This window comes from Pholis gunnellus (assembly GCF_910591455.1).
Source record: "Pholis gunnellus genome assembly, chromosome: 2".
Classification (NCBI taxonomy): Eukaryota; Metazoa; Chordata; class Actinopteri; order Perciformes; family Pholidae; genus Pholis; species Pholis gunnellus.
In genome coordinates this window covers 7,343,523-7,362,686 of record NC_136536.1, presented here as the reverse complement: position 1 = coordinate 7,362,686, position 19,164 = coordinate 7,343,523, and the positions used below count along the sequence as shown (strand labels likewise).

The 19,164-nt window shown below is 42.1% G+C and overlaps 2 protein-coding genes across 5 annotated transcripts; both read right to left on the bottom strand.

The window, feature by feature from the left end:
* Window positions 1-3,064: 3,064 nt before the first annotated feature.
* LOC306710663 (putative G-protein coupled receptor 173) lies at window positions 3,065-4,436 on the bottom strand (the record flags this gene model as incomplete). The annotated part of the gene is made up of 1 exon (XM_079179305.1): window positions 3,065-4,436. The coding sequence occupies exon 1, from the start codon at window positions 4,277-4,279 to the stop codon at window positions 3,065-3,067; it is 1,215 nt and encodes a 404-aa protein (XP_079035431.1). The 5' UTR covers window positions 4,280-4,436.
* A 4,228-nt stretch (window positions 4,437-8,664) lies between these two features.
* On the bottom strand, window positions 8,665-18,287 carry LOC306707217 (protein phosphatase 1 regulatory subunit 3A). 4 transcript variants are annotated; one of them, XM_079174599.1, is made up of 5 exons: window positions 17,194-18,287; window positions 14,103-14,155; window positions 13,593-13,678; window positions 13,223-13,249; window positions 10,354-10,490 (listed from the first exon to the last, which is right to left on the bottom strand). In XM_079174599.1, exons 1-4 carry the CDS (start codon window positions 18,066-18,068, stop codon window positions 13,223-13,225), a joined length of 1,041 nt encoding a protein of 346 aa, XP_079030725.1. In that variant the 5' UTR covers window positions 18,069-18,287; the 3' UTR covers window positions 10,354-10,490. The 4 variants fall into 4 exon arrangements, with proteins under 4 accessions (XP_079030723.1, XP_079030724.1, XP_079030725.1 ...); XM_079174600.1 differs by having other exon boundaries at window positions 13,593-13,675; XM_079174597.1 differs by lacking the exon at window positions 13,223-13,249 and having other exon boundaries at window positions 8,665-10,490.
* Window positions 18,288-19,164: the final 877 nt, after the last annotated feature.

Here is a 19,164-nt window from a genome sequence, read left to right as displayed (position 1 = left end):
ACCATTATGTTCATCCCACGCTTTCCATTTCATTTTAAAATGTCAGAAGCATAATTATATGGTATGGTTGGTTGCATAAGGTTTGCTATACATCTGCATGAGATTCAGTACATGAAGTATTTATGTTCCTTATCGGTCAGGGGAGTTAACCCTTTACAACAACATTTGAAATGGTTTCTATTATGAGCAGTTGTGTCTTTTAGGATTTGGTTATTTCTCTCTTAGGGTGGAATCCTGATACTTGTTAAATCAACTTGTATTCATCCAGACAGTGACTGAGTTTTCGAGAATGAAATTAGTTGTTCTGGTCTGTTGAACGATTGGATACCGCCTTAAACCAATTTCTCGGTTTACACAAAAGATTCCTCAGCTGCCGCTTGAAAAGCCTGATAAACAGGAGCAGTTATTTTTATTAACCTTATTTTACAGTCTCCATTTCTGGATTTTGTGCTGTTTCCCCCAAAAAAATATTTCATGGTTCTGCTTTGGAGCACTAAAATCAAATGCTAGTTTTAAGTGTAAATGTTAATGAACTATTTTAATGTTTGAATTCTATTTTGTCTGATTTCATAACACATTTCAACGACCTCAGAATATATTTGTTTAGCTTCATAGTTTAAAGTGCGACTAGATTCGTGAAAAGTTGAATTCATAAGAAATAAAAATGCATCCTTGCTCAATTCAATACAGCCAAGGGTTTTGCTTCTACAGCCTCACTTGGTCTGGTATGACCGGTAGCTTATGATGCCCAATGTTATCAAACTTTAAACAGGTATCGCTGTGTAACTTTGTATGACACTGCTTAGCTGTGAGCTCATGACTCTTCTCCATTTGTGTTACATTTGCCATTATCCGGTTCATGACATTCATAGCCATGAGCAAAAGTCAAATAGTCTCACTTTTATTGCAGGAAGATTTAAGTATATCTGACCACTAGCTATAAGAAACCAACTTCTTAGTTCCAACCACATTTTTTGTTCTCATAAAGTTCAGTTCGAGCCTTGTATAACAATTATAATTAATTCTAACTCCTCAGTTTGTGTATTTATACACTCGTCTCCACAGATTTGAAATGTTGATACGTAAGCAAGTTGTTGTTCGGTGCTCAGTGGAGAGGAAAGCGTCAAGAAGACTTTCAGATTTCATGCAGTGGAGTGTACTAAACTGGACCAATTTGTAACTTTTTTTTGGTATATATTCAGGAACTACAATGTACACAGGATGTAGTTCCTGCTACATGTACTGTAAAGTGGTCTATTTCCTGTTAAAGTGTAACATCCAGACAGGTCATAACTCAGAATGCATCAAAAGTAGAGTCTTTATTGATGAGTGGGCAAAAGAACCACCTCAGTTAAACTGTACAGTTACAGAATATCATCTCGCGAAGGAATGCCAGACGTAAAAATGATGGACCTCAGTTCCCGCTTTACTTCATCTTTCCGTATCAACATCTGTACAAGTTGTAATCCCCAGTCTTGAATCTATGAAATGCAGTGGAATGCATGCAAATACAGTATGCAGTGCAAGTGTCCACATTTAGAAAATTGACTGCACAAATATACAGTATATATGCCTAACATACTGTAGGTCTGACATTTGTATTCTCTTCTTAATTTGGAGAAAACTTTGTATACTTTAAGCCGGTTACCACACACCAAACATCTCTGGGGTCGTGTCCAGCCTGAAGGCGTTTTGATCCAGGACAGGACTCATATGGGGACATTTATGTTGGGGGGTATAGATATAAGAAGGCCTGGAAACATTCAAGTTTTCTTCCCATTAAGTGCCACTTCATTTCTTCTCTTTTTTTTTGTATTCTGGTGAGAGCATAACAATACTTTAAAAACATTCCCAAAATCATCATTTGCTGATGATTTTTTTAAAACGACGTAATTTACATCATCATTCAAGTCATTCAATTCTCTCGCCTGTTGTTTTCTAATTATTCTGTCTCGTTTTTTCATAATCCATCTCTACTTTACATTTGCTTGTACACTGAAAAAGAAAACTACATTTTCAGTTACGGAAATCCACTTAAAGGATACATTTCCATAAGTATATTGTTCAATTTTGCATGATTTTGAGACACCAAGATGAGGCTGCTTTCATATTGACTCAATATTACTGGAACCTATTCTATCATCATTATTTCTCTCATCTTTCTCCTTCCCTCCTCTCCTCTCCTCTCCGTCTACCTCTTCCTCTCTCTCTCTCACACACATACACACAAATGCTATATAAAAACACACAAGCAGGAATATACATTCCTGTACAGTCTGTACAATATGAAATCAAGTCATATTTCAAAATAGTGTCATCTGCTTCACATGTATAGTTTACAAATAAAGGAAAACAGGCATTTTTTTATGATACAAAGAAACCTGACACGCCCTAAATCAAGTCCAAAAAAATCAAGCATGTTAGGGGCTTCTTGGGGTCACAACAGCTATTTAAATGTATCCAAGGTTATTGAGTCCATTCAATATTCTGCAGTCTCCTTTGAATTACATGAAAAGGCGTCCGGGGTGGTCTATGAATCCATTCAGACCCTTTGAGTTCCTTGATGTGTTTCAGAGTTAGTAACGCTCTGATCAACACTTTCTATTCACAGTCCGCAGCAAATTTCTTCAAGGATTTGAACCCACTGCGCGTCTGTGGTCTGCCTCAGGTGACACAGAAACTCATTCTCAGTTGAAAGCTCTGGGGCGTGTCCCATTGAAATAAGGCAACATTATTTTAAAATGGCATCTGTCACACTTAGTTGGAGCAGTGATACTTGTGATCTTTCCTACTTAGTAATCATACAGTACATCATCAGAAATACAAACCATCAAAGTGTCACCGGGGCTTTTCTAGGTTCAAACCTCTGCACCTGACACATTTATTCAAACATCAACATTCTTAATAAAATGGCACTGCGCCTGCATTTGTCGGCAACAATTTTATTTTGTTGTGCAAAACAACAAAACAAACACTTAACCAAGGTGCATTAGATCACTTCTACTCCCCCAAATTCTCCCTTTAAAACTTGAAACATTCTCTTAATTATTAAGCTCCTATCTTATCACATAATGCAGTAGGCCTCATCCTGGGGCAGGTGTTGTTTAGTCCTCCAGTAGCTGGGCAGGTGATTTCTCAGCACTTTCCTCAGGTCCTCGTTGAGCAGGAGACAGAAGATGGGGTTGACTCCGGCTTGGACGAAGCTCATCCACACTGTGATGGAAAGGTACCTGTGAGGGATGGTGCAGGACTTGACGAAGACCCTCCAGAAGCACGCCACGATGTAAGGAGCCCAGAGGACCAGGAAGAGCAGGGTGATGGTGTAGAACATCCTGCCCAGCCTCCTCTCTGACCTCACCTCTTCCATCCCGAGCAGCCGCCGATGTTGATTGTGTAAGTTTTGCCTGATGCCCAACAGAGTGGGTGGCATGGGGCCACGACCGAACCCTGCAATCCAGTTAGCGGCAGCTTGACCTGTGGCCCCGGGACCGTGGAAGGTCCAGTTCTGGCTGATAGCTGGCACTAGCTGGACGGGTTTCATCTTGCGGTGCCGGTACTCAAACAGCAGCAGCTTGGCGTAGAAACCGTGGGTGGCCAGGACCACCACAGCCAGCATGAGCATGAAGCCCAGGGTGTCGTTTGTCTTCAGGTAGCGGTGTTCAAAAATGCACTGATCCTCATCACGGATGAACTTGTATGTCCCCACATCAAAGACAGGTGGGAACGCCATGGCCACGGCCAGAGTCCACACCATGCAAATGATGGCGGCGCAGGTCCAGATGGTCATGCGCTTGGCGTAGAATCGGTGGTGGGCGATGGCAAGGTAGCGGGTGACGGCCACACAAAACAGCATGAAGGCAGCGTGAAAACAGAACAGCACAGCCATAAAAGCCACAACTTTACAACTCAAGGCGCTGTAAGTCCAGGCCGAGCTGTTGTGGACGGAAACCAGCACAAAGGGGAAGCAGGCGGCGGAGCGAACTGCATCGGCCAGGCACAGGTCCAGGAGAAAGAAGTAGGGAGCCTTGTGAAGTGTCCTGTCTCGTAGGACCAGCAGGGAGACCAAGAGGTTGCCTACAAGGCTGACACAGATGATCAAACCCAAGAAGACCAGCTTAAAGTAGGCAGACACATCTGTGGCAGAGATTCCTCCACTGTTGCCGCCGCTGCCGCCGCCGCCGCTGCTGCTGCTGCTGCCGCTTCTTGCCATTCCACTCTGCGAGGCCAGTACAGCCAGCAAACTGCCTGGGCCATCGATGGCAAAGCTCTGGTTAGACATTCTATCACCTTCCGCTGGAGCCGGCCTGGTGCGGGCCCTTTTATAAACACTACTGATCCTCCTACAGCCGTCGTCTCCCGCGGGCGCTCTCGTCTTTACAAGGAGAGGCCGTAAGGATCTTTTCTACATGACAGACTCATCTTTCCTCTTTGTCCACAACCTCGCCACCTGTGAACAGAGACACGGATTTTGAGGAATGGAAAACAAGATGTCTGACGGTGCTTGATAGGTCTAAAACAGTCCACTAAACGGAAAACAAGCTCACATTTCACAGCATGGATGTAGAAGTGCTGTGTTGGGCAACACAGTGGAAATATTTGCCTTCCTGTTTCTCTAAGGCTGGGATCAGATCAGCAGCTCTACAGCATGCCAGCTCCTTGGCTCTCTCAGTAATTACCTTGCCCGTTGCTAAGATACAACAGCTCACATACTTTGTGCAAGTGTGGGTGTTTGAGTGAATGCATGGGGGTGTACAGGGGGATGGAGCAGACACAGTACGGCCAACACTAGGCATGTCCAACAAACAGAGACGTTGTAAATGAGCAAAGAACATGTTATGCTCTCTCTCCGCATGCTGATGTGTGTGTGTGCGTCAGTTAAAGAGCACAGGGTGAAATCTGTACCATTCACAGCACAAAAACAAATATGAAAATATAATAGCAGAGCAGGCAGACATTTTTTTTTTTACTGTAGGCCTACGTGTGTGTGAATTTGACTCTTAACAGGAGGAAGTTATTATTTAGACTGTCATAGCCAGGCCTCAGTGTTTCAGCAAGGAGCCTGCAGTCTGTCTCGTTTAAAGAAGACATGATTAAAAACATGAAAATTCAATTAAAAAAAAAAAAAAATCCAAGATGCAGCCTTGTTTAAAAACTCATTTATAGCCGTAAGGGGATAATAAAACATAGCTGTGCTTGTCTGGGTGGGCCGTGTCTATGTAGGCCAGGAAACATAATGTGATCTGCTGTAACTGAGGGCTTGTTTTTTTCCCCATACATAACAGCCCTCTGCCACCTTGACAAATATCGTTTCACATTATTAGATAGCTGTCGTTTCAGCTGGGCCTAAATACACAGGCTGGACTGAAAAACAGATGAACAGGTGTCAAAATCACCTCTGCTGTGTGTGTGTGTGTGTGTGTGTGTGTGTGTGTGTGTGTGTGTGTGTGTGTGCGTGTGCGCGCGTGTGTGTGTGTTTGTGTGTGAGGGAGGGAGGGAGGGAGAGAGAGAGAGGATAACCTACCTTTCATCCCTTCATCTTTTTTGGGTATGTTCTTCTCTCACGGCAAAAACAAAAAAAGGATCCCAGTCGCTTTGTTTCACTGTTTGTTAAATCGAGAGAAAAACACATAATAAAGCCTCATGCTCGTGCTGTGCTCTCGGGCTCAAACAACACCTGTTATTCATAAATCCATCGCGAGGAAATCGAATTGACCAACATATAATAAACATAAGACGGCAGAGGCTATCTAATTATAATCAACAGCTGATCAAACCAATCCAGGGTGAGGATCTCTGCCACATTTAAGAGATATGCATGAAAAACATCCACCGCCACCCTTTTACAGTCTCACACGGAGGGATGTGTTCATTTGTGTCTGAATATCATCCGAGAAAAACAATTTTTTTTTTTATGTTGCATCGTGTCGAAGATGGATTTCCAGAAGGCTAGAAACAGACGCGACGAAAAAACATATCTTGATCTGTTCACATATATCCAAATGATGTCAGATTTTCAATGCTTATAATAACCCACCCACAAACGTTAGAGAGGGGGGAAAAAGACTCGCGCATCCCCTAAATGAATCGTCTTGGCATGTATATTGGCTAATGGCACCAGAACAATTAGTCCACACAGACAACCGCCTCGATTCACCTCTTTCCCCCATCTTTCAGTAACAAAAAAAGGCGATGCATTTACCCTGAACTGTTAATATGCAGTCTTTGTTTTGCTGTCCGGCGAAGGTGGACTACATCTTAATAGTCCACAATAAAAAAGCCTCCGTGACAGAACAAGTACATTTCTGATCAAATCCAGCGATGTCACGAGGGGAGTCACGTCGCCAAGCGCTGTCGAAATCACGATTCGAAAAAAGAAAAAGAAAAAGAAAAACAACGCGGCTTGATTAGGAGAATTATTCCTGAATAATCCCAATTATGGATGCTTGCAAGGAGGCATGCTCGCACATTCGCGGAAACCGTCGGTTTTATTCGGAGAGAGAGAGGGAAAAAGAGAGAGAGAGAGAGAGAGAGAGAGAGAGAGAGAGAGAGAGAGAGAGAGAGAGAGAGGGGGAGAGAGAGAGAGAGAGCAGTAAGCTATTGTGAGCAATTTGAAAGTGATGTTTTATTCTAACCGTCTCTCCGGCATCATGTAGGCTATGACGGGGTCTGTTTTGTCACGCAGCGAGGAGCTCCAGCTGTAAACAAACTGTGTCTTTCATCGGTCTCCTGCTGCCCTTGGTGACAGACTGCAGCCGAAATGACACAGACAGGCCTGGCAGGGCAGCTGCAAGGAATCCTGGGTCCTCTGGAAGAATTCTTGGGCCTCCTTTTAAGATTAAAGATTATTTATCTGATAGAACTGGAAATAGGGGAAGATTGAGTGGTGTGACATGAAACATGGGTCCTATTACACATTACATTGCAGTAATGTGGCGATCCCTAACCACTCGGCTATGAAGGCAATAATAAAATAAAACACACATTTCTAGGGGGACCTTACATCACCAAAACCATTGTTCCACACAAAATACATTGTTTTTATTTTCTATTTGTGAAATAAAAAAAGAAGTCATGTTTGTACTTTAGACATACCTTTCTGTATTTAATGCTTTTAAATTCTGACATTTTAACTGCTGACCGTTAATCACTGCTACCTTGCACCTCCTATTATTGTAGTTTTTTAAAACCTTTTAAATATCCTATCTTATTTAAAGGTTCTATATACAATATGCAGAATACTAACATTACAGCAAACAACTATTGGCTAAGTGAAGATACTGGAGGAATGTCTACCCGAGCAGAGGATGAAGTGGCGTTCCCTCTCTGTGTGTGTTGTTATCCGAGTCTGTCGGTGCTTTGTTTATGCAGCCGGGCTGGCCCCGCTTGCCTTTTAATGCATGTTTCTGCATGCGAGCGTGCCCCACCAGTGAGGTTAACATTGTTAGCACTGTTAGCACTGTTACCATTAGCTGCGAGCCGCCGGCTCAGCCGTCGCCATGTTGAGAGCCTTGTGGAGGCAATATGCTCTGAGTTTCATATTGAGCACCTTTATGTAAGTAACTGAAATATCTCAACAACTATGGGTTGAAATGGCAGTTTGTACAGACTTTGAAAACTTTGAAAGCGCTTTTGAAATGGAGTAAACGGAACAAATTTTGGACTATAACATATCTAAACAGTCAAATTTGGGCTAAATGATGGCTGTGATGGATCAGATAAAGCCACTAAACATCAATGGACCATGGGTGCTAATCTACAGTACAACGACATGTTGAAGGAGGGTGTTATTGTTTGAAATAGCGCCATTGGAACAAACTAAACTGTCCCTCAGTGATATCACATGGAATGGAAAGAGGAAAAGTAAGAGTGAGACAATACCCCTTAAACTGCTGTTTCACTCACAGAACCTCTTGTGAAATCACTGCCTAACGTGGCTTTAAGTGGTGTTTTGCTTAAAAAGTCGTTCAAAGTGAATGTCTGCGGTAGAATTCACACCGATTATCCTCCTTGGGTCAGTTTTAAGTGTGCTTAAATGTTTAATACATTCCACACTCAGGCTATGTGACCATCACACAAATGAATCACTCCCACCCTTTTCCCTGCACAAGACTATGAAGTGCTCCGATTAATAATTTAGTTTTAAGGCCAAATACATAATCCACATAATCCAAAGGACGCCCGACATCCAAGGACGTTTGTGGTTTTTGAAGTTAATAAAGTTAATACGAGATATAGAAGATTGATTTAGCAGGAAAACACAGTTGTTTATATGACTCTTAAAGGCTCCCAAGATCAAAAAATAAAGATGATATCAGCCTTCTAATCAGAAATAGTCTGTGACATCGCATTGCGTAGCTTCTGAGGAGGTTTCTTGAGAACAGTCGGCTTTAAAACACTGATCTCATCTTACAATGGCCAGTGTGCTCGGTACTCGATGACACCATGACCTCAGTGCAATGCGTGACCTTTGGCTGTTATCTGCAGCTCATGTTGCCGTCTGTGTATATTTGTACTTCAAGCGAAGCGGAGTGCGCTCCGGCGACAGAGACGAAAAGGCTCTGATGTTATTTTTGTGATGTGTCATTACTGTGCATGGAACTGTCATGCGCACCTTAACTTTTGCAGAGTGGATGAAAAGACAAAGAAATAAACAAAGACACGGTAGAGGATATAGGACCACGTTTAATGGCAATACACCGCAAAAAAAACTGTCAACACTTCAAACATGTCATTCAGTGCTTCAGACTGTCTGTGAGGTTGTCAAAGTAGTGCGATAAACTTTTGTGTTGTGCGACAACAACAAATATGGGTTTCCTAGCAAGAATCAACAGGAAGACTTATCAAATGAAATGTGCATGGCTGAGGAATAAATGTCACATTGGACAGTTTTCCACTTTTGTCCCTCAGGCAGCATCCATTTCAAACTTATGTTATAGGTTGTTTATATTTTAGGCATTAAGGCAAAAATACTTTGCATTTGTAAACAAAATTCCATTCCAAGTTTCTTTAGTGTCCCACTACCGTAACGTTTTTTGTTCTTCATTAAAGACATAACATGGAATTTACAAAAGTTAAATTCATGGCAGTGGGGTTAGACAACAGCCTACACTCACAACTACAATGAACAGTGTATTATAGGACTGATTGAATAAATCAGAATATAACACCACGTACACTATCAACATGACAAGAATAAAGTAATTACAGATCACATACAAAACATATACTGTGCTTTAGTGTTAGAGTGATCACAATGTTGTTGTAGAAATGGGGTAATAATTAACTACTGTTCTATTACCTACCACTTTTCACATAATGCATAAAAATATCTGTAGTATTTGTAGTATTCACTTTCTCCTTGCATGGAAACATGAATTGTACCCTTTCATTTGATCAAAACATGTACTAATCTATAAACTCACACAGTGACACACAACTTCAACAGGAGACTCGTGTTTTTTTTTGTTTTTTTTTAACTTGTTGGCTTATTTTGGAATCATGAAAAGGCACTTCACTTGAAAGCAGATCAGAATGAACTTTTTGTGGCATAATCAAAAACGGTGCAAGACCAAAAGTAGTCCGATGATAAAGATGGCACTGGGTTCCTGCAACACGACCGAGAGGGAGACAACTGCACTCAGAAAGATGACGGATGGCATCAGATTCCCGTTTGCGTCATGCTCAGACAGGATCTCAGAACCCTCCGAAAACGCGTTTGGTGGATTCTCGAATAATAATGTGTCGGGGGAAATCTGGGGAACATCTTCCTTCTCTTCCCAGGCTGAGGAAGACTGGAGCGCTAAGCTTTGCCCCACGTTCTCTGTGAGTTCAGGTGGTGGTGGAGTTTCACCTTCTGCTCCCAGAGACGCCTCACTCTCTGCCACGGGGGACAAAAGCTCAGCCGCACTGCCTTCATCATTTGCTGCAGACGTGGTGGAACCTTCTGATAATCCCGCAACAAGTTCGCTCAATCCCACTGCGACCTCTCGCTCAAAGCCTCGAGTCACAGTGGGAGAAGCGACGCACTCGGCGGGCAGTTCAAGACAAGGATGGCTGTCTGGGCTGTCGGTCGAGCCGTCCTCTCCCGTTGTTGGCCACAGATTTGTCTCTGTGGTAGGAAGATGAATGCACGAGGCCTCAGAGGGAGGGATTTCCTCTCCGCCCGCCTGGGAGCTGTCTGATCTCGGCCTCGACTCGTGTTGCAAAGAGGGAGTTGAAACCGGCAGCAGTGCACAGGGACTACTGTCTATGGGCACCTCTGACGTTTGGTTGCCTAATTCACAGTGGAGTCTGGGTAAAGGCTGTGACTTATTTGGCTGGACCGATTCACTGGCACAGAGTACAAAGGATGAATTAGTTTGAAGTGTGGTTTCGGAGGACATGTAAGGGAATTGTTCACCTGGGGATACAGTATGAGCGGACAGTGTGCTATCAACAGATGGAGGCTCTTGGTTCGGTGGGACACTGGGACCAGATGGGTGAGCCGCAATCTGTTAAAGTACAACAGCGAGACGACAGTGACCGTTAGGAGAGTATATAGACAAAGGGGAGATATTTGCATTCCACATTAACGTTGCACGCAGCGAAAGGAAAAGCATTTTACTGCATACTAATGCTTTTCTTTGAAATGGATCCCATGCCGACAATGTAATTGTGAGGAAATGCAAACAAAACAGGCACAGTGTGATGGGATTGACTTACGTACGACAAAGGATATTGGCAAAAAATGTACATTTGAATGCTTTGACTTCCCTTGTCGTGAGTACAAACGGTGTAAAGAGATAGTCCAAAGATAGTTTCCTTTAACTGAAGTCGTTTAAGCACAAGGGCATCCAAGGGAGGAGAAAAGGAGCTCAATGCCCAGAAGGCCAAGTGCAAGACTAAGAGACATAAAACAAAAATAACACGAGGGCTAAGATAGTGCATGTATATAGAGGAATATGTTAAGGCTTAATACCATATTATTCTCATGTTTCCAGATGAAAATCCAGCTTGACCCTGTATCACTTCTGAGGGGAAAAACACTACAGAACTGGAAACATGCACTCAGTAGAGTGCAGATCTTTGCCAGGTGTGTCTGCAACGACCACTGCTGTAATATCGTGTTGAAGGAATACAAACCGTCTACAGCGATAAGATGCGTTTTTCACTCACACAACAGATATGCTGTCGTTTAAATCTGTGCAGGACTCGGCTGTTAATTAGTTAGTCATTTGTTATATTATAGCTAGTTAGTTATTTGCCAAGCAGTAGCGAACACATTATTGTCCTCAGGAAGATGGGACAACATTAGTCTCAAGCTCTGTTTCAACAACCACTGTTTTGGCTCACTGGCCAAGGGGACTAGTAAATGAAAAAAATCCACCGGCCAAGCATATTTTCTTACCATCCAAAATATTGAATAGCCTTTTTTGTGTTACATATACATTTGTTTCAGGATATTTCATTGAGATAATAAGTTATGTTAAATACAAACTTAGAGAAGAGGCAAGAGCAAAATCCTAAGCAATTGATTATGGGCGATATCTATTTAAAAAAATATATCTGCTACCTTCATAGCTGTTTCTGCTAACTTCTCTCTTAAGCATAAACTACGACCCGGAGAGCAGAAGACAGCAGTAGCGCTCGTCAAACAGAAAATCGACCTGCATTTGGTGCTTGGCAGGTGTTGGACAGACCCTGGATGTAATATTTGAAGGGTCCAAAATGAAGCGGTCGTTGACCACTTGCGTCCCCTACCGGGGGGTTAAGATTAGTGAGGAGTCAGCAGTCAATGGCGGTTTAATATGTTTTTTGAAAGTGTGAATCGCTGCAACCACTAGAGGTCCTTGAACATACAGTCATAAATAAGCACAAAAGAATATTAGGTTGATGGGTCCAGTAGTATGTGAGATTAGTCGTGGACAGATATTCAGATATGCGCTCATACACACACGACCGAACACAATCTCCTGGCAGAGATAATTACAACAATACCGAGTTAAATATAGGTATATGTATGATTTCGTGTGCTGACATATTTGTTCTTGGAATTCTATTTTTCATATATTTACACCATAAACTTTGTCTCAAGAGGGCACTTTGTGTAAATCTCAGAGAGAAATCTATTAAAAAATGATGACTGAAAAGCTAAAGGAAACCAAACTTTTGCGCACAAGTGAACCATTAAATAAGCGGATCCTGGTAATTACACTGACAATAATTTAACTTGAGAATGAATTTGTCAGGAATGATTAATTCTGAATGTTTAACCCCTGAAAAAGATTCTTAATATATACTGGATGATGATGGTAATACTCTGTCAGTAGGTGGAATCTGTTTTTACTGACTGAGGTAGTTAAATCAGTGTTATGCCGACCATCTGTAACTTCCTGTTCTTCTGAAAATTAAATTTCTTCCAGTCCGATATGCTTTATGTAAGGAACCCATCCAAAATCAACTTTTGTTTTCCCAAAATGCTAATGTGAGCCCCCCCAGGTAATCCCGGTTTTAAGCAGCTCAACAGTTCTCTTTTCCACCATGTTGAGCAACGCTGAAACTAATTTACTCACGTGTGGCAATTCTACATTTAAGGGAAATGTGCCTTTTTGCTTTCTTGCCAAGAGTTAGAGGACGATATTAATACCACTTCCATGTCTGTTCATTAAATATGAAGCTGCAGCCAAGAGGCGGTTAGCTTAGCTAAGCATAAAGACTGAAAGAGGAGACTCCATGAAGTTAAAGTAATGATCTCGAAGAATAAACGTCTGTTAAGTCTATCGTCGAATGAGGCACACTGTATAAATATAATGTGCTTACTTTTCTCCTTTGGATGGAGTCAAGCTAGCCGTTTCTCCTGCTTTCAGTCTTTATGCTAAGCTAACCTTCTCCTCCAACTTCATAGGGGAAGATATCATCTCATCTAACTCTCTGCAATGAAGCCAATAAGTGTATTTCCCAACATGTTAAACTATTCTTTTAAACAACAACAGGGTTATGTGTGTGGTCTGAAATGAATTTCAGTAACATTTCAATGCAAATGATCCAAACACCTTGACAACAGCACATCTTCAGTCATAATCACATATAATGTAGACATATAGACATGCTTACACATGGTGTGAATTAATGAAAAATCCGACGGTGCAAAAAACCTGAACCGCATGCATTATGATATGAATACAATAGGAAGGACAGATGGCATACAGTACTCGTGCTACAGCGGTGAGAAGCGAGACATTACCTAAGTTGTTGCTGAAGCTTCAATGAGCTGTGAACAATATAAACAACCAAGCCAGTGATGATGAGCTTTAAAAGTTGACCGGAAATGTTTGTTACGTTTCATTAGACTAAAGGGATAAAGCCCTTAACCTGCTTACCTGTTAATTCGGGAATGTGTCAACAACTGCATGCAATTCAAGATCATTTGAACGTAATCCTACAAACGATTGGCTTAATGTCTTCTGTTCACAAGTAAGTAACTGTGATGGACTAGGTCAGACAGTTCATGAAGAAAATAGCCCAGGTGAACCCTGTTGGTTAACAATTTATTCAATTCAAAACAACTCCTTTCTTTCCCATTCGTCTTTCTTTGCTTTTTTTTTTACACTTACCTCTACGTCAATCTCCGGCTGTACGGTGGATGGGCAGACACCTGTAGGTCGGACAAGTCCAGTCCTGGAGGTCCGTGCTTCTTCTGCTGATGTAAAATAGATGAGTACGCTGTGAGAGCCTAATTAGTTTAATTAAAGGGTCACTCACCAGACAAAAGCATTCGCGTCATGCCTTCTGTGCCTCAGATCGAATCTAGTGTTTGAGACTTAAATCTTTTCACAGAAAAGCTTGAATACACACTGACCATTTCCAGCATGAGGCAGGGGAACTATACTGAAAGACACTACTGAGTGGCACTATGGGAAATGTATGATTGAGCATTTTTAATCCCCACAACTTCATGGATGGGCAATACTGGCTTCAAGTGGAGTGATCACTTCTACATCCTATGAAATGCAATCATTTTTAATTATCCATTATATTAATGTTTAATCATTTATGTCTCAGCTGTCTCAGATAACGAATTGATATGTCAATAGTGATTCTGGACGACAGCCTTCACGCTGTACCTTTGTCCTTTTCCTGCTCGTCCTCTGAATCGAAATCGAAATCATCATTTATACTGAAAGAAAAGAGAAATTTGACATTAAAAAACGAGACAAAATTCAAAAAGTACATCTTTATAATATCATCATGATTTTACACACAGATCTAGGGCCTAGAACATGAGGCCTAATAATAGGTCTGTATTAGAGTCGACTATTAGAGTCGTTGATGCAGTCGGTGAGACCTTTGAAATAAACCAAGACAACAGCTTTGCAGCCAAATCCTCCACAAGATTACTCGGACAGTTTTGTATTGACGACTCATCTTTGGCTATAAAAGCAGCATCTGAATCAGACAAATGCAGTGAGCATGTCTGTAAAGAAAGAACACCAATTTAGGCCCCGAATTTGAAAAGAGTACGTAATATATAAAGACGGCCCATTCTACATGGTGGAAGAAGGTGGCCAGGCACCATCGTCTACACCTGTTACAGATAATTAGGCTTAATATTTGCTGATGCAGTGTGGCTGTTAATGTGCCGACTTAGCCTTTTTCATTGAATATGGCTGAGTATCTCTTTGTACTGTATTGTATGATTTGCACAGTTCTGTTTCTGAACTGCTGCACCGGCTGAGCGGACCAAACGCCTCAGTGATTAGACATCTCGTTAGAGGGTTCGTTTAAATAGACGGCAGAGGTGGGACATTACTGAGTGAGGTACTGTGGACTGAGGGGTCATTGAAAAGTGCAAGCACAATATAAGTCAGTATATATATATATATATATATATATATATATATATATATATATATATATATATATATATATCATACTTCTATATTGGAGTTAATGTATGAAATATAATTATATTGACATTGGGCTAAATGCCTTTCTTCGGCTGCCCAATGACATAAAATACATGTCCTTCTAACAGCCATGACGTGATTTCATATATACTGAAATCAGATCCTAAATATTTACAAATTGTTGGGAGAGTTGATACAATTTAGCCATGATTCATTTTAAAAATAATCTGCAAACTCACGGCGCAGAAATGTTTCACTATAAGAAGGCGCTCCTGTTGAAAGAGGGGTTGTTGCAACATCGCCAAAAGTCCTTTAAAGGATGCCAAATGAACTAAAGGTCAAGAAGTGTGACGAGCATGTGACAGCAGCATGAAGCGCTGTTCATGCTCCTTGTGCTTATTGCTCGTCCACTTTAATATCAGTTAAGTAGATTTTAAATCGGATATGGACCTGAAAAAGATCTTGGCATAAACCTCATATGCAGTCATCAAATGTGAAGCTCTGCACATCCTGTAAACACGTTTTCAAGCTCTAGTGTAGCAAACGCGGCATCCTCAACAACAATTACAATAGCAAGAGAATGTCCTTTTTGGTTCTAAAAGAAGACCTCAAACTTTTTTACTATGCATTTGAAGGTTAGATGCAAGGTTACATTTGAGGTGTCAGGTTGGCATGTAGCTTTGTAGGCCCATGTCTGGTCTAAACCCAAAGAAAACTTCAGATCCCTAGTGTGACCCGAGCCTGATGTTGTTCTAAGAGAGAACAGGGTTTGTTGCGATTGTGTGCGCAGGCGTGTGATAAAGATTGATTTAGATACAGGTTACAACATTAGCTTGCCTGAGCTCCACTCGATCTGGAGGTTGTGGCCCCGTTTGGCACAGGTTGCACCGCAAAAAAAAAAACAAGCTTACGACTGAGGCAAAACTCATAATCGCTGAGTCATCGACGCAGAAAAACAGCATCCTCCCTGCTTTGGTCTCAGTATTCACTATCAGCTGCATTAATGTGTGACATCTGTATTTACATGAGGGGAATACACCTCGGTTAAATATCTAAACCAAACTGAACCTACTAATTCATATCACCTTACAGTCAGTAAAACCTGCAAGTGTCTAGACTTGTTTCATCCCGTAGTAACCTTTTATCCCACTGGCTGCCTTGTTGATGCGTTCTAATCTAATTATCAGTGAACTTCAAAGCACCTAATGAATCTATGACGGTTGCTACGGTGGAGATGTCGGCACAGTTTCTTCTCCCCAAACTCTCTAACAACCCATCTGGCCCCTTCCAGCTTCCAAACAGACCTACATGACAACTACATCAGTGCACACCCTGTTTGCTTCTTTTATGGGTCCTTACAAGCTGGAAGGGGGGGGGGGGGGGGGGGGGGTTGTTGTTTTCCCTGCTGTCCTCAGTCTCTGTACATATAGTGAGATTCATCACACAATTTCATGTTGATGTAAAAATAAAGGCGTTCTTCCTCTCAAGGATTAGCTGATGCAAGTGATGTAAATGAAGACGAGAGGTGGTTTGAGTACAAACTACTCAAGGGAAGGAAGCCAATCTGTTGCAATGAAATTGCTCCTCTCCCCTATGACTCTGATAGAAAAGGTCAGAGGTACATTTAATGGGGGCAGGGAGACGTCAGGCCTGAAATCGACACCTGCCCTTTTGCCTATTTTGATCGCCCTCAGAACACCACTGGATGATTGGCATTCTGAAGGGGGTGTGCACTCTTGTCCAAAACTCTTTTTATCTCTCACTGCAGCTATAAACAAACTTAACTCGGTAGCTTCGAGACTCACCCTTGTGCTCTCGTTATGCACCCGACTGTGTAACTGTGTGTATCAAGATTCAGCACGTCTTACTGGTCTCAATGCAGTCGCCAGGCTGCCTGAATAAAGCTGAATGCTCATTTCAGCAACAAAAACCCCACAGGGAATTAGTAGGCAACTGGAGGTGTTGCACAACCCCAACGTCAACTGCTCTTGTGACTTATCTCTTTATGATTTGACGGCTAATATGGAACCTATGCCAAAGTCAGGGCTATTTATTAGATACCAGGCTCTGAAAGTATTATCGTTCTGAAATGATTGCGACTTTGAGCGTCTTCATTTTTACCTTGCAACACCTTAAAACAAATTGAGGTTTTACCATTTATGATAAATAGTGAGCAGATCAATCTGTGGATGTCAAAAGGTCAAGGGAATCTGTTGACAGTTGCCAAAATATTGCACAAATGGTGTGTTAAATATGCATCCGTTGGTCTGACAAATGAAAGCATGCCGTGTGACAGGAGGAAGTTTACCTGTAAGCCTTTGGAGGTCTCAGGATGCCTCTGACTTGATGCAAGTCCTTGTTAGTCTGAGCCAAGTCGTCTTCGTAGGACAGGAGCAGAGTGACCACATAATTCATAGAGGAGTTATTGGCCCAGTAATCGCCATCAGAGGTTTCATAGCGGACAACAAACTCAATGCGAGAGCCGTGTGTGGTATAGGGTGGTGCAAAAGACAGCTTGAAGGAGAATTGATCAGTGCTGCCATCATGAGATCCCTGGACATACTCTGCTGGGTGATCAAAGTAAGTAGCCCAGTGGTCCATGGTGGATCTGATATAAACTGCCTTGTGGAAGGAGATATTCATGACCCGTATCACCCCACAGAAGGCCAGTGGCTCATCCTCTGCTGGAGTCATCTGCTCAACCTCCACTTTATTCAAATGCACGGCTTGCAGCAGGGCACTGTCGGTGGGTGCCTGAAACTCTGGCTGCACACGATAGATCGGCTCTCGCAGAGGCTTTCGATACTTTGCCTCCTCTTCCTCCCACCTTGCGCTCTCCTCTTCATCGTCCGATTCGAAGGCAACAAATTCCTTCACGTCCACCAGATCCCCACCTGTTGTGTCGGCGAAAAACACTCTTTTCCCGGCGGGCAGCGCCAAATGGATCTGCATGTACTCGGCGGTCTCATCGTAGATAGAGTGGCCTCGCTTTCTGGGCACCGGGGAGCTTCTCGGGATGAGGCGGACGTCCTCGGTGTTGTCGTCTTCATCATCATCATCGTCCTCATCGTCAATGTAGTCGCCGTCGTCCAAATGGGACCTGCTGTCTGACGCGTCGGCTGATCTGCCGTTTTTAATCGTGGTGAACTGGCCCTCTTGACTTGGTATGGATAAAAAAGACATATTTGCAGAAGGGTACAGTCATGGAAGCTGTGCGCTGAAGAAAGTATTATGGCGTCTCCGGAAAAAAAAAATACACTACCAAATACTCCCGAGTGCCGAGTGTAGATCCTGCTCGATCGCTGCGTGGCGGACAGATCCTCTTTAGTCAACGTGTGGTGTTAAATGTCACCCATGGAAACATGTCTTTACTGCCAGCCCTTGTGAGAGTGTATCACCTGGTTTACATGACTTTATGCACCGCAGTTTGGCTGCTGTCGCAGAAGGAGCAGCCTCTAATTTTAGCACTGACCTACAGGGCTCTCCATGCCCCGAATGTGTCTTTTAAATTGGTATAATCCTGGGACTCCCCCTTGTTCTATTTGGTTTGGGCTGGCTGAACGCCCACTACTGGAAATTGGATATTCAAGTGATATCATATAAGCCAAATGCCAGGTATGACCTTCACATATAGAGTCTATGGCACATTTTAAAACTGATATATAGACACCATCAGTATATATTAAAACCTCTGCAAACACCATCAGGTGGAAATTATTATTCCAGGATATCATTTCTATTTCATCACCCTAGACTCTCATGGGTAAAGTCCCTAAAGGAAATTAAATAATAAACATACTCATTTTAATCAATATTGTATGAATATGTATGTGTTACAAAACAAAAGACCGAGCTGTATAAACCTGATTAGGAGGCTACAGTTGAGTGTGTCCACTTCTGGGAATAAACACATTATCTAAATCATCACACAGACGAGTGTTTACGGCCTGTCGCCTCCATTGGAAGCCAATGGTCTACATCTGGGCTTGTCATTTCAGGAATTGAAATATATACAGGACTGTCTCAGAAAATTAGAATATTGTGATAATCCCCATACGTGTGATTTAGTTTACTGAACCAAGCTGAGTGTTTTTCAAGGCTCAGGAAACCCTTGCAGGTGTTTCGAGTTAATTAGACGATTCAAGTGATTAGTTGAATACCCTACTAGTATACTTTTTCATGATATTCTAATATTTAGAGATAGGATATTTGAGTTTTCTTAAGCTGTAAGCCATAATCAGCAATATTAAAAGAATAAAAGGCTTGCAATATTTCAGTT